Below are 13,652 nucleotides of genomic sequence, written 5' to 3'. Positions count from 1 at the left end.
AAAAAGTGTTACATAGTAAGTTACTGCTCATTAAGAAACTGTAGTTCAGTATCAGGTAAGTATAAATAGTTAAATATGTATAGACATAGAGATATAAATGAGTTTACAATAAATATTTTGGTGACTCTCCACTACAAATATGTAACATAAGATCTGGATTAATATGGATGGAACAGTTTATGTAACAATGTTCGGACGCTCTTTGGTCATTGACTCAGTGATCTGCAAGACCAGCATTTTACAAATTGTTAGATTTGTTGTCTTATATGATGATACCACCAAGTTGTACCACCTTCTGTCTGCTGAAATCATAGCTTCACTAGCTCTGTATTCACTTAGGAATGAAAATCCTTTTGAAGTCTAACAAGAACTGACGGTCAGGACAGTGAGTAGTTGTTACTACTTGCAGTGAACTCGTGTTACAGATTTCAACATGATGACGAGGGTTAACAATGAAGGAAAGCGTTTTCTTGTCAGCAACACTGCTTTATATTTCTCTAGTGAAAGTAGGAACAGATCTGCTCAGCCTTGTGTTGGTAGCCTGTGTTGGAGAGTGCAATAGTTAACTACTCATTTTTTTCAGCCATAACTTACTTGAACAATTTAGAAACTGGCAAACATGTAGATGAGGCATTTTGACAGCCCTTGTACTAAGTATAAAGAAGCATATGGAAGCCCATATCTTTTAATTGCCTTTGTGGAATACAGGCTGGAAATTTGATTCTTCACTTTTTGTTTGCTAAAGTCCTTGTAGGTGTTGTCAGTGTGACCACTTCTGATCATGTTTACTTGAAGCCTGATGGTAGAGCAGTTTACTGTTCTAAATTTAAGGCATATTTTTAGAATATGTTCACTTTTGTATAACCTGAAGCTCCTATAAGAACACCACTTAGGAATGACTTTAGTTGCATCTGATCTTGTCAGTCATGCCAGCGCCTGTTGTCTCCATATGCATTAATTTGTTCTTTTGAAAAGATTCACAGTAGGTATTTTTTCTTTTTTTTTTTTTTTCTTAATCATTTAGTATCTTCATTGGAAAGAAAACAAATAGTATGGTGTTTCTGTTTTTATTACTTTTTCTGAATGAATGAAAATAAACTGCAGCTTGCCTCCCTCCATCCTCATGTTTCTTTAGAATCTGTAAAAACAATATTTTTTTAAATTTCAATTAATTTTAACCTGAAAATTTTAATCTCTTTAGATTGTTTGTTTGTTTATTAATGAATTACTGCAAATAGAAGTATTTCCTGGCAACTAAGAGAGTAAAACAATCCCTGCAGATTCTGAAGTATCTGTACAACTTTCTCTTTAGAAGTATCTTTACAGATATGCTGAGTTTGACTGGCACTGCGTGCAAATCTTAATGGCATTTAGTTGGCTTGCTAGAAATAAAATTGCTCTTGTTGTTTATCGGCTTTTGTTAGCGCCTAAGGAAGCTGTAAATTTTCTCCACAAACCTTAAAAAATTTCAGCTGTTGGTCTGGAGCTGCTTAGATATAAAGTTGGTTTTTAATTAATTAAAGTGCTAAGGCTGTCAAATATCATGTGTCTTATGTGACACTTTCCCTTACAGTTTCTCTTATCACTTCCATTTGCAGTATAGTTTGTTTCTCATTTGCCTTTCTAATTGCAAGTGAGACACTCTTGAAGGGATTTCCGTGTAGTGGAGGTTCTTCACTGGGACTGGGAAGACATACAAGGAGGAAAACTGTGTCCCTGTCTCACTGGCAGCAAGGAGCAAAATGTGTCAGAACCAGTACGGTGAGAGGAAGGAAAAGGAATGAAGCAAAAGCATTTTTCCAGCTATCCAGAAATTCACATATTTCACAGATGAACCTTTTTGCTGTCATTCCAGTGATTCCTTGAAATTGGCTGAAGATTGTGTATGTGAATGGAATAGGAGACTTTAATTTGTATCACTTTTATTACTACTTTTCATTGAAATAAACAGGGAAACTGAACAAGACTCTTTCACCTGAAGAGAAAGCACAAGCATCACAGATAGCTATTTGGACCAGTATGTCAGCAATATCTGGAATTTAAATTGACCGCTTAGAAAAGATCATAATCCCACTCAAATAACTGGGGTTAGTTTTTAGGTATGTGAAACAAAGAATTACTGTAACTCTTTAAGAGGAATATAGATGACTGGCCTTGTCATTCAGGAAGTCAAATGGTTCAACCATTCAGAGTATGTGAAATTCAGTTAAAGATGACATTCCAAACTGGAAATCAGGAAGGAGAATTTAACTGTCTACAAAGTACTATACTGCAATGTCCTGTGCCAGCTCATGTGACACGATTGGAACATTGCTGTGTTAGGATGGCTTCAGAAACCTTTTATTCTAAGTACAGTGCTCAAGGAGGCGTAAAGTGGAAGGCAGAGATAAAGTTTATATTTAAGTACATATACAGAAGTTTTAGGTGTTTTACAGAAACTGGAATATTTGCTGTTGTGACAGAATGCTTGTTCTGAGAGTTGTGAATTACAGTACTTTACATCTTTTCTTTGTCATATTTCTGTGTTTCCTCTTCACAAAATCAAGCAATTTCACATAATGTTATTGCAAGCTATTGCTATGAATCCATTTCCCCTTCTGCCTGCATGCACAGACCCTTACAGGAGGTGGAAAGAAAGATCAGAAAACCAGGATCCACCAAATAGGATAGATATGGCTTGGCTGGAAAATCTATTTGTGGGCCTAGCACCATTTTCTGTAGTTAAAATATGCCCACTTTTGCTTCTAATCACATGCTTTTCCTGAGAGTCATAAATTAAATACCCTATTTGTAGTCAAAGACTGTTTATCTACTCTTTCTTAACCCTCTTCATATACTTACATACAACATTGTGTCATATGTAGGCAATTGATTTGGGAGAGTTTTGATTTCAAATGTTATTTGTAATGAAAGTCATCATCCAAGGATTTAATTCATTTACTGAAAAGAAATGCAGTAGTAAATATTCTGTGGCAACAGATCCTACTATGGGTGACATATTTCATAGGAAATGTGTTAATTAGTTGTAGGAGTTTCTGGGAGAGAGTTGTTCTGGCTTTTTTGTGGTTGCCTCTGAAGTGTTGCATTTTGGTATTCCATTAAACTATAGATGTAATGGCATATGTCCGTACGATTTAGAGGTGCCTGAAGTAATTTGCTTACAGAGCATCATATTGAGGTAGCCCTTTTTCTAATTATAAAACCTGATAGGGAATTTGATGATTACATGAATTATTTTTTGTGCCATTCTATATTCATATGAAATATAAGAACAATTTTAACAGCTTTTCAAGTTTTACTTACACTTTGTTCTGAGCTTGGCCAATTCATATGGAGGGCTGATTTAATGCTTTGAACAAAATGTAACTCTTAAGTGCTCCCTGTCTAGGTCTGAGTTTCCTAGCATTTTAAATCTTACTGAGATCCTTTAAGTGGATGAGAATTTTACACTTTACCTTCACAAAGAAATACATGTAAATTAATGAGATTTTTTTTTTCAAAGTGGATTATTTAAATTCTTAATCTATTTTACTAGCAATTATAGAAAACAGATTTTTTAAAAATTGTCATTTCTTTAGAGGGATTCTACTTTTTGTGATTTATAGATCAGATTTATCTTTGAAAGGACTGCGGATTTGATGCAATTTTTAAAGGTTAGGTAAGAATTTGCACACACTGCCATTGTTTGCATAGGGAGAGGGCTGCACATTGACCTGCAGAATGGCATCAAGTGTAAAAGAAGAGGTACTCAGTATGTTTGACAAATGAAGATGGAGATGAGACTATATGATCTCATGGTTTGGTAAATAGTATATGATAAGGATGACGGTTTCCTTACAATATTATAAAGTAAAAACAGTTGATTGTTTTTTTAATTACAACTTTCTGAGATATTGAAGATTTTACTCTTCACTGAATAAAATATTAAAAACTAAGGGCCTTTAGTGCAGAGCTGTTGCAACATATCCCAATAGATACCAGCAAAATCTTTTACGTGTGAAGGTTTTTTCGAACTGCACCATTAGTTCTTCCTGCAGTTTCTAAGTGATAATGGCTTATCTCTGTCATCCTAAAACTTTGAAGTGATTGTTTTAACAATGGTGCTAATTGCTTAACTGACATCAAATAGCGTTTCAAACCTCCCTCTATGGGTGTAAAGAATTTGTGTGAAAGAACTGGAGTTACAGCCTGGGTGAACACAGCAATAGCTGATGAGGAGAATTTGTTGCTGTCGAATCTGTGTTTAGAATGTACTGTTTTAACGAGAAAGCATTTAGCAAAAAAGTGTAAGAGAATATTGTTCAATGAAGTGTATTTACAGCCTGGCCAGAGCAGATCGTAGCTTGGTTTTCAGCTGTATTTAATGCATACTAACTTAACTGAGTAATGTTTGTGTTTACATTATTTGGAGAGAAAATAGAATTTTGAACCAAAGATTGTTGCTGCTAATTATGCCCAAATTATTAGTTCAAGTGGAGAGTCAGGAAAATAAATTCAGCGTTTCCCTTGATTTCAAACTGTAAGTCAAATCTGATTACTATAAAATACCTGGAAAGGCTTTGAATCTTTCAAAGTCAGTTACTTTTCCAGCAGCTACCATTAGTACCTTCCTATCATCCTTTTGCTGTCACCCATTGAATACCAACCCCCTTGTCTCTTCAGGTAATATATTTTTGTTTAAATTCAAATTTAGATAAAAATTAGCAGAGTAGCATGAGGGTGAATCTCAAGCTAGTTTCAGTTTGATTTTTTTTAAATCAGAAAAAAAGATGCATTAATATTTTAACTCTTAAGGAACAATCCTATTAACTGTCTCTTATTTAGTGTTACATAAAGATGCCTTAGTCTTTTGCTGATCTTTGCTTTCGGTATTGCTGACCCTGCTTGAAAGAGTAAAAGCTAAGTAACATTTCTTCATTGATGTGCCAATGAAATTAGGTCTCGGTACATTGAACTTTACAGTATAAATAGAAGCAGATAATGCTAGAGTTTATTTATGGTTTCTTGGACATATCCTTAATGGGCTAAAGTAATAGAACTTAAAAAAAGAAGTGAATATAGTTCATTGTTCTGACAGCAATATCAGATTGCTTTTTTCAGTTGCTCTGTGTCATTCTGAGTCATCTCTCATGTACAGTACCTGAGCATTAAAAGAATCATTGGATCAGCATGGTTGTCTTTGTAGCTTGGCATTACCAAACATTCAGTTGGTGTGCTTTGATTTCTTTAAGTGGCCTGTGTCCTGACTTAGTGCTGCTTTTCTAAAAGCATCTTTTTCTTCACACAAGTGAGTTTCCTGATGGTCATAGTGCATAATGCATGCTACTTTATGCACTGAGCTTGTACCTCACTGGAAAACAGAGCCTTACTCTTTCCTGCTAAATTTTTACACTTGAATTGTGAGTGATTTGGAGGCTTGAAGTTGTTGACTTAGGTTAGTAAAGTGCATTTATTTTGTACCTTCCATTAACATATTGAAAAGTAAAAAAATTTTATGCTAGCGGATAGTTAAAATTAAGTTAGATCTGGTTTTGTACATTTGTGGTGAATTTATCAATTTGTGATAAAAACAGATTCAATTAAGCTAATAGAAGAGATTGTCTCGGTTTTATATCCATGCTTAAAGTAAATTTTGTAGAGCCTTTTTCTAGGGATATAAATTCCAGGGTGAAACATTAAATTGATTTACTTAGTGTTGACACAGTACTCCAGGGCCATCAGACCTGTAAAAACTCGTGGTGATGCTGGGAAAATGCTGTTTAGAGCTCTGTCTTTTGTACTTCGCAGCTTCATGGGTAATTTCAGAGGCCCATTTTAACTGAGTTGTGATAAACATTCAATTTATACAGTGAAATTTTAAAAAAATGCTTTTCTGAACTAACAGCCTTGTCAAGCTGTCTTGGACTGGTTCGTAATAAATACAAGAAATAAATTGTCAGGCTGGGCCTGTGTAGAGGGAAGGAGAAACTGAGGGCTTTCTTCTTGATGTTCAAAGTTTCATGTGTGGAATTCCCATTAGCCCTTTACATAGACATCTCTGAACTCAGGCACTTATCAGGAGTAATCTTTGTGTTGCTTTTATGTCTGTAATGTCTATCCTTATGAAAAATTTAAAAATGTTGTACAGTTTAACATCTTATACAGGAATATCTCACATTCCCTTGCATTTCTAGGAGTATTACTTGGCAAGAGTGTTAATAGAGAATTTGTGTGCATTTTACATTCAGTGCACTGACAAGATGAAAAAATATTGTGTATAAAATGGTAAAAGATAGCTTTTTTTTTTTTTTTTCATTTCATAGAAGTAAGGTGGAATATAGAAACATTTTCATTGTTTTACTTCCTTCCAAATTATTTTGGTTTGCTCAAAGAATCCTACCTGGTCTTCAGAAGTGGCGCTTTACTTTGGATTGTGAGAAGACTAATCAGTGATATGGGAAGAGCTGTCTAGCTGGAAAACACAGTGGGATTTTTAAACTAACCCACATCCTGATTTCAAGTCATGCTACACCTGGCACGTGAGGAATGTTGTACATGTTCTCCCACTGAGTCAGGGACAGTTAGAATTTAGCATAAGCTCTAAGCCATTGGCATGTCTTATGAATGGCTGTCACCCTTACTTCGATTATGAGCAGCTTGTCTTCCTTTAATATGTTGGACTCTTTCACATTCTTGAAGATTGAATAATACATTAAAATGGCCAAGGAAAACTTTGGATTTACTTTTTGGTTTTAGTTTTATGCCTAGTCTTGTAATTTTGCCCTTTGGTATCTTCTGAACATAATACCTTCATTTTTGTCATGTGCAAGAAATAGTAATAATTTAGGGTCCTTTGTATCTACTTCTTGTATAAATGTCTGGGATAGCACAAGTTGCTTTTCTTTAAGCCTCCTACTTCACTTTACATTTTACTTGATGACTACTCAGCTATTCTTTGCTTAATAGTCTGAGTCCAATAGGTTTTCTCTTTATGTTCCTTCCCTCCCCCCCCAAGAAAGTCATGTGCATCACATAAATAATTGTTTTTTAGCTTAACTGCTCCAGATTTGCAGAGTATTGCAGGATTTCATGTGTGTATTTTAACAATAAATTATGTTGAAAGTTTGGTCTTGGCCTGTTTTGCACTTAAGGCAGTGGAAAAATCATAAAGGAATGAATTAATGAAGGAAATGTTAGGATGAATGTGTAAGTTTGAGAACTAAATTTTAATTTAGACTTATTAGTTAAGTGTGTACTAGTAAAGTAAATGGACTTGTTAGTGTTGACAGCAAGACTAGCTAGAAAAGAGGGTACCACGTCTATATGATTAAACTCTTATTGTCAAGAACTGCTGACCTACATCCAGCTGCTTTGGGGAATGATGCTTTGGCTGCATTAACTACCAAACTCATGCTCTATGTCTGGGGTTAGTTTGCTTGGTAGCAGTCTGACAGTTTACCCATAGAGACAGACAGCCAAGAACCAGTGCCCAGGAGCACTTTCAGGACATATTTAACATACTAAATAAATGTAGCTGTTGAAGATGCAGAAAAGAATCTTGCCTCTAACGTGCTTAACAAAAGTATATGTAAATGCATTGTTACAACACAAATCAGAGGGTTTGAGTTTAATATTATGACTATTTAAATTGACCATATGATAATGTTGAAATTGCTGGTACCTGGGCTTCTCTAAGTATTAGGAATATGTTCTGTACTATACCACTGCACTGGTGGCTGTGTATGTGTTAATGATCAAGCACGTGATTAGTTAATTCAGTGTGTGACCCATCTTACTGCAGAAATACTGAATGAACTGACACAATAACGTTTTCCCCCAATAGTGTGCTGGAGAAGAGAATTGGGTGGACAGTCGGACTATTTATGTTGGGCATCGTGAACCACCTCCAGGCACTGAAGCCTACATTCCACAGAGATTTCCAGATAACCGAATAGTCTCATCAAAGGTAGTATTATTTTCTTTCACTCACGTACATAAATGAGCTGAAGTTATTTTGTATGTGTTCATTTATCTCTTTCAAGATTTTTTTCCTATACTTCCTGCATGTTTTTTCTTTCCACTGACCAGCAAAGGTAGAATGAAGGTATCTTATTTTTCTACGGAAACTAATAGCCAAATTGCCTCCAATATGAATAGAAATAAAATGACTTCTCCATTGTTTACTGTAGTATATAATATAGTACAGTTTTGAGTAATGTGCTTTTCCACAAAGGAAAAGTAAGAAAGAATATAAGAAAGCACTTTTCATTTGGGGCAATCCTGGAGTAAAGACTCCAAGTAAAGACTGCATCCTTTGTAATCCTAAGCAATACCTCAAAGTACTAGGAATAGCTTCATTTGTGGAGCACTTAAATTCATCATGCTATCTCCAGCATAAGTGTCATTCCCTTCAAAAGCTCATATTGACAAAACCCCATAGAAATAATAATTTTTGTTATACACATGCAAGTGTGAATTATTCTTAAAGTCTTGGTATTGTGATACATTTGTGCCCTTAAGAAACCTTCGAGTTGTTCCCCACTTCAACTAGTAAGCTTTAACTTCCATAAGTTTCAGCAGCTTTCTGTGAACAGTTGGGATATTGTTACTCTCCAGCTGGCTTGGTTTAACCAAAAGTTTGTGTTGCAGTGGCATGAAAAAATGGACGTTTGCAGCTGACAACTCAAGAAGTCCAAGTTATTACTGTGTTTGGATTTTAATCTTTGTGAGCACACACCTCCAACCAATTATGAAATAATGAATTCAAAAGAATAGCTGCTTTACTGAGAGAATTTCTTTTTGAACAGTATGTCAAATCCACAGACACTTTAAGAACCTTAGTAGCATTTTGATCTCAAGGAACTGAGTGCTTGCTCTCGTGGATCCAAACACTTGCCATCCATTAACATAATGGCAAAGCTGAAATGAAACCCACACTTTTCACAAGCAGTGTCATGTGAGATTTTGCATTTTAGTACCTTCTCTCTGTACTTCATTCAGAAACAGTATAATGACAAGCAGCATAGTATCTAAGCATCTTTAATTAGATTGTTCAAAAGGTAATGCAGTGAATAATGCAGATGAAGTACAGTCAAACTGATACAGTAGTAAATCCTGTGCTCTACATGTTGATTTGTATTGGCTTTTGAATTATGGAAGGGTAAACACATTTTATGCAAATTTTGGTACTGCTGTGACAATCTTCTTGTTTTTCATCTCATACGTTTCATCTGGGTTTTATATAAATAAAGTCATTGAAGTTATGGCTGATACTTTTTGAAATAAAACCATCCTGCTCAACTCTGCAAGGTGTTTTGACACTTTTTTGTGAATATTAAATTAGTGGAAGTTTCAAGTTACTGTTACAGAGTGAGATTTTTAAGTATGACTTAGACCTGGATTGAGTTGAGGAATCCCTGGCAGCAATTAGTAAATACGTATGACTTCAACTAGTTCAGAAAGGAGACTTCACTGTATTTTTATTTGGATATAAAGTATGTTTAGTTGAATGTTTTTAATGTGAAACTCTAGTTGTGAGCTGTGTCTGTAAATATTTTTTCGTAAACAACAGGTATTAGTGAAAATATATACATTTTATATATATATATATATATACAATGTTTCTCAGTTTTTCTGTTTATTGATTAAATTTCTCTCACTTAAAAATAAAATATAGGTTGTCTTTGTGAAAGTAAATACAGTGGTGATATTTCAGGAGGGAACAGAGTTCACAGAAATGTTTTATAATATTGAACAGTTCTTTAGACTGCTGAAAGCTGTTTTATTGACAGTTGCCGGTATATGAGAAGTTTCTGTGCTGTCCCTTTCAAGAAAACTCTTATTTACATGCACCATCCCAAACAGCCTGAATAAAGAGCACCACTGTGATTTGACTTGCATTCATTCTGCGTCTGTAAGCTAACTAATCTTTTCACCCTGTCCTTGTCCCTTACTTGCTTTGGGGGCATCTATTACAATGTAGGAAACACAGACATAAGTGTCCTGAAAAACTATCAAATATACCGCATAAAGGTGGCAAATCCGTAATTGTCAGAATAGAATAAAGATACATGCAAGCAAACTGTGTAATGTTACTTGAGCCGTGAAGGATACTTACTTCATCTTTCATCGGCGAGACAGACTTTCAGCTGTGCTTTTATAGGTCTTAAGTGCTTATGTAAGAAGGTATATGATTGCTCTTCAAGGATGAGGAACTCTGGACTTTCAAGTACATATTTTACCAATTTAAGACACATTGAATTTCTAAAAAGGGTAGTTTAAAACCATGAGGAAACCTCATCAATTAGTCTGTCTGTGTGCTGCTATGCTAACAAATGTCATGTCATAATGCCCTGAAAAAGACAGCAGCTGGCAATAATATGAACCTTAAACTTTCCTAGTCTTGCCAAAGGTATACTTCACTGTGCTTCAGCAGAGGCTTCCTGGTGTCAGCAAGATAGTTATTTTATTTGAGTACAGAGTGATATTTCTTGTATATTGCAAAGTCACACTGGAATCTGATTAATACTCTGTCTACTTAATGACACATTCCTGGTCATGAAAATTTATAGAGACAGACCTGGGCAAGACATAAGTGTTCTACTGGTTTGATGTGTTAGTTCAATTATGATTTTAAGAGTGTATTGCAGAAGGGCTGTGTTGAAACAATAGAGGCAAAAAACTTATGTCTTTTGGATTGTGCAAGCAGTTTGTTTATGTTCTAGAGATAGTGACCTTTGTAATGTGGATCCTTATGTTGATCTGACTTTTAGCTACTTCAGCTGCCTAGGGTGTTAGCCTTTAAAGTGGTTGTTATGTGCCCTTGATTGAATTTATCACATGACAGTGATGCAGCATGGCAAAATGTCAGCTGGTAGAAAAACCTAATGTTTCAAATGAGAAGAAAGAAAGCAACTGAATTGGCAGGGAGGTGACTTGCTTTTATTCTTTAACAAATTATACACATTTTGAAATTAGCTTTTAGTAGAACTGCTAGGTCAAAAGGAAACCAAGTTAAACCACGTACCGGTTAGCAAAACTGGGTAGGAAACAATCTTGTTCCTTCTTCTGACACAGGATAACAGAAGCATCTTATTTTTTTTTTCAAGACTGATAAATCATGAAATAACTTTTTAATACAAAACTTCCTTAAGGTCCAAGCTTTTTGTGCTGGGAGTACCCCAGTCAGTATGCTAAACAGAGTATCTGTACATGTGTAGTAGTACAGAGATGTGCCTGATCAGCTAAGAATTACCAAAGATCCTTCTGTCACAGTACATTGTCACCAGCAGTAGATCCTTAGGGGAGTATGCAAGAAGTACATATAGAGTGATACTTCCTCAGAATACTCTCTGGGTGTTTGGTGCTCAGTGACTTAGCCATTTGTGAGCCAAAAGGTATGATTTTGTTTTTAATAGTCTTTAATTAAATACCTTTTAAACCCATGTAAATTCTCAGAATACATGGTTCAGGCACAGTTAAACTGTAGAAATGTTTGCCAAAAGAAACTATGAACCTTCATTTTGTAACTTTGTGTTAATTTGAGTTCATATTTGAAGTCTTTGAATCTGAAAATTACTGTTATTCCCTGTTTGATTCCGTTGATTTTCCACTATATTCCTTTCCAGGCAGAATAACCTTAACCTGTTCAATAATTGTTTGTGTGGAAGCTAGTTCATGCCTTTGCTTAGAGTTGGACTTACCTTTTCCCACACCAGCTGTAGAGTTTTTGAGGCATGTGCAGATCATTCAATACACAACAAACTATGGATTAATATAGTGGCATGATGATGTTTTTAGTTTGTTTTTAATTTGTTAATATTTTTCACCATCTGAATTATCTTTTCCTGAAATTGATCTGGTATCTTTATAGAACTGCTATGCCTCCAAGATCTCATTTTGTAGACAAAGTAGGGATTTGCATCTCCCATTCTAGCTGAATCAATGAACTGAAGACTAACTGAATATGTAGATTTGTCTCTTGAACAGAGAGAAAAATTGTACCAAAAATAAAATCTTCTTTTGAGTCAACAGCATGGAGTTCTGTAGAAACATGTTTAATTACAGCTGCTTATGGCTTCTGACAGACAACCTAAAGAATGAAGCACAAGAAAGAACCAAAAATTTCAGAAATGCCTGGATAGGAATAGCCTGTTGAATAAGAGGTCAGAGACTTCCCTGTGTGTCAAACTTAGAAAACCCAGGAACTTCAGACAGGAGATCTAATTGTTTTTTCCATACTACCCATAGAGAAAGCTGGGCTAGAGAGACATAGAAAGTCTTTTATTTTTTCTTTCAGTCTGGGAGTAATCAGTACATAGTATTTTGTGGTGGTGCTCCTGTCTAGCTGCAAACTTGTCCTGTCGTAGTTTCGTAAAGAGAAATTTTTACAGCTACAGAACCCACTTGTGCCTAGGTCACCAACATAACTAGAGGCAGCAGGTCCTCAACTCCCAGAAGATGATATTGAGGAGTATTGGGATATGACTCTTCAATGAAATGCAAGGTTGAATCTACAGTGGATGCAGACCTGTTACTTGAAGAATTTGCCTTAAGAGATGTCACTGAAGTTAAATTATTTGAAATCACAAAATGCTCTCTTGTGCTGTAGCTTTATTTCCTGTTCTTCATATAAAGAAGCAATAAGGTGAACTCAGATGGGAAAACAGTAGTATTATTAACTCCTGCTTTGAAACGCTGTATACTATATTCGTGGACCTGAAGTGATCCTGGTTTTGTTTCAAAAATACTGCAGTGTTCTGTTGTCTGCCTGTTTCCTTAGGACTTCTCATCAAATACTGATCCATTGATTTCTATGATAGTGGCCTAAAACAGTAATTCTGCATTTTGAGTACTATACATTGCAAGAGAAACTTTAGCTACCTTCAGTGCTAATCTGATTAATTGTGAGTCATCTTAATCGCAGTGACTAATAGTTAAATAAAGTTAAATAATTCTGACATGTTTCAGCAGATGTTGAAATATTCCTTTCTTTCAGCAGAAATTCATGCCCTTGTGCTGTACCTCTTCTGTGCAGCACTCGTTTATAGTGCCACTATAAAACCACAAAGACCGAGTGTGCTGTGATTTCTCATTTTGTTGCCACATTTAGAAGAAATGTTAATACTGAAGCTTAAGGAAATATTAAAATACCTCCACCAGGATGAGCCACTTGGAACCCAGAAGAGACCTAGGCTGTCCTACACTTCTCCAAAGTGATGCTTCCTAACTGGGAAGATTTGTCTGGCCTCTCTAGGGCCACGAGATAGCAGTTTCAAGATGAGGAGTTCAAACACAGCCCTGAGCAGTAACATCTAAAAGTCAAAAAAGCATCCAAAGCCCACAGTGGGAATAGGCCTTGTCATGTGAAGCTGATAAATAATTGTGTAGAATACTCTCTGTGGGCAGAGAGGGTGATTATACACCAATGTGTATAGGACAGGGACCAATGCAGGGAGTGTTGTGTGAGTCTTCTAGTGTGAACATACTGCTCTGCTTTAAAAGCAGCTGTAACACAGAATTCCCACCTTGAGCTCAGGTAATCCACTGACTCACAGCCACACTGGCTGAAGCAGGAGGTCAGATTCCATGCTGCAAGAGTTGAAGAGTCAGATGTGCCCAACTGTGCCAGAGAGTGAGTGGGGCAGGAGCCATTGTTGGCAGTCAAGCTTAAA

At 35.7% G+C, this 13,652-nt stretch overlaps 1 protein-coding gene across 3 annotated transcripts in view; it reads left to right on the top strand.

Moving 5' to 3' along the window:
- The window catches only part of ATP11A (ATPase phospholipid transporting 11A), a 109,991-nt gene that overhangs the window by 44,065 nt on the left and 52,274 nt on the right, over positions 1–13,652 (top strand). For all 3 annotated transcript variants that reach the window (XM_017817376.1, XM_017817374.1, XM_017817375.1), the window contains exon 2: positions 7,823–7,945. In XM_017817376.1, the coding sequence (XP_017672865.1) occupies positions 7,823–7,945 (123 nt within the window). The remainder of the gene's footprint in view (positions 1–7,822; positions 7,946–13,652) is intronic.

Source organism: Lepidothrix coronata, unplaced genomic scaffold, assembly GCF_001604755.1.
Source record: "Lepidothrix coronata isolate B3197 unplaced genomic scaffold, Lepidothrix_coronata-1.0 Scaffold60, whole genome shotgun sequence".
Classification (NCBI taxonomy): domain Eukaryota; kingdom Metazoa; phylum Chordata; class Aves; order Passeriformes; family Pipridae; genus Lepidothrix; species Lepidothrix coronata.
This window is presented reverse-complemented; position numbering and strand designations above follow the sequence as displayed.